This window comes from Penaeus monodon, chromosome 25, assembly GCF_015228065.2.
Source record: "Penaeus monodon isolate SGIC_2016 chromosome 25, NSTDA_Pmon_1, whole genome shotgun sequence".
NCBI classification, from domain to species: Eukaryota; Metazoa; Arthropoda; class Malacostraca; order Decapoda; family Penaeidae; genus Penaeus; species Penaeus monodon.
This window is the reverse complement of record NC_051410.1, coordinates 39803539-39804731: the sequence shown is the minus strand read 5'-3', so window position 1 is coordinate 39804731 and position 1193 is coordinate 39803539. Positions and strand designations below refer to the sequence as shown.

The 1193-nt window shown below is 35.0% G+C and overlaps 1 protein-coding gene across 2 annotated transcripts in view; it reads right to left on the bottom strand.

Moving 5' to 3' along the window:
• Window positions 1-359: 359 nt before the first annotated feature.
• LOC119589253 (alkaline phosphatase-like) overlaps window positions 360-1193 on the bottom strand; it is a 13567-nt gene continuing 12733 nt past the window's right edge. For both annotated transcript variants that reach the window (XM_037937868.1, XM_037937869.1), the window contains exon 11: window positions 360-1143. In XM_037937868.1, coding sequence (XP_037793796.1) covers window positions 926-1143 — 218 coding nt within the window. In that variant the 3' untranslated portion in view covers window positions 360-925. The remainder of the gene's footprint in view (window positions 1144-1193) is intronic.

Below are 1193 nucleotides of genomic sequence, written 5' to 3'. Positions count from 1 at the left end.
CCTAATATTCCATCTGGAAAAATAGCATTCAAAGGATCAAAATGATGTGACAATGAATAAATATCTATGTTGGTCGAAACTAATGAAAGCAATGATCCAGTGATATGATATAGGGATATTACTTAAATACTACTTGGTTCTATCTGCCATCAAACATCTCCACATAATCAAAGTATAAAGGAAGAACAGAATGTACAACTAAATTGTTGAATGTCAATCAAGTATTTTCCCAGCTACCTTTGACTCTTTCAAGTTACAGAAAGTTCAAGAGTATTAGTAGTAACAATATATGCAAATTGATTTTAAATTACTAGTCATATTCTTACCACCTACAAACATTTACTTCATGTAACCCAATATTTTCCTTGCGATTCTTCACAAGCTACCATAACTCCTGCCAAAGTAATACCTGAGACACTAAATTTCACACAAACCATTTTAACACTCAAGTTTTAAAGATAGTAGCACCAGTTTTCAGTTACCTTAATAAGTATTTGGCCCCTCATTAGCACCATTGGACACTTGACACTTGTACCTTATGTTAGAAATGCATAATATCCAGTTACTATGCAACAAGAACGGACAAAGAATTTCCCATACACATAAAAATATCAAAAGGAAATAATAACATCTGTTCTTTAATTCAAATATGTCAGATAATTCATACTGAAAATCACATAATATCTTATTTCTTACAATAAGAAATATAAAATTAGTGTAAATGCAGTGCTTCTCATAACTAGTGCAATAAGTTTGTAATTCTGATGTAGGAATTAATAAACTAGCTGCTGTTACTGGTCTTGAAATTTCACATTCTGTCAGTTAGCTGCTGTCACTGGTCTCGAAATTACCAATGTGTTTCAAGTATTTGGAAGATAAAACCGCATATTCTAATTTAAATGGTATGACGTGGAAAGTGGCACATTCAGTGCTGTAACCACAAAGCTGAGAGCAGCGCTAGAACCACACCAGGAAGTGCAGCAGCTGTTGATCCACCAGCAGTGGTTGTTTCAGTATACAGTTCGGTCGTAGTACTCTGACTCTTGCAATGGTCTTGATTAGCTCCAATACATGCTGCATATCCCATGGCGTGGGCAATGTAGTTCTGCTCGTGAAGAGTGTGGAACAGGTGAGCCATAGGACCTGTTGGAAATATTTTCATCAGGATTAGTAGCAAATACCATAGAATGAAC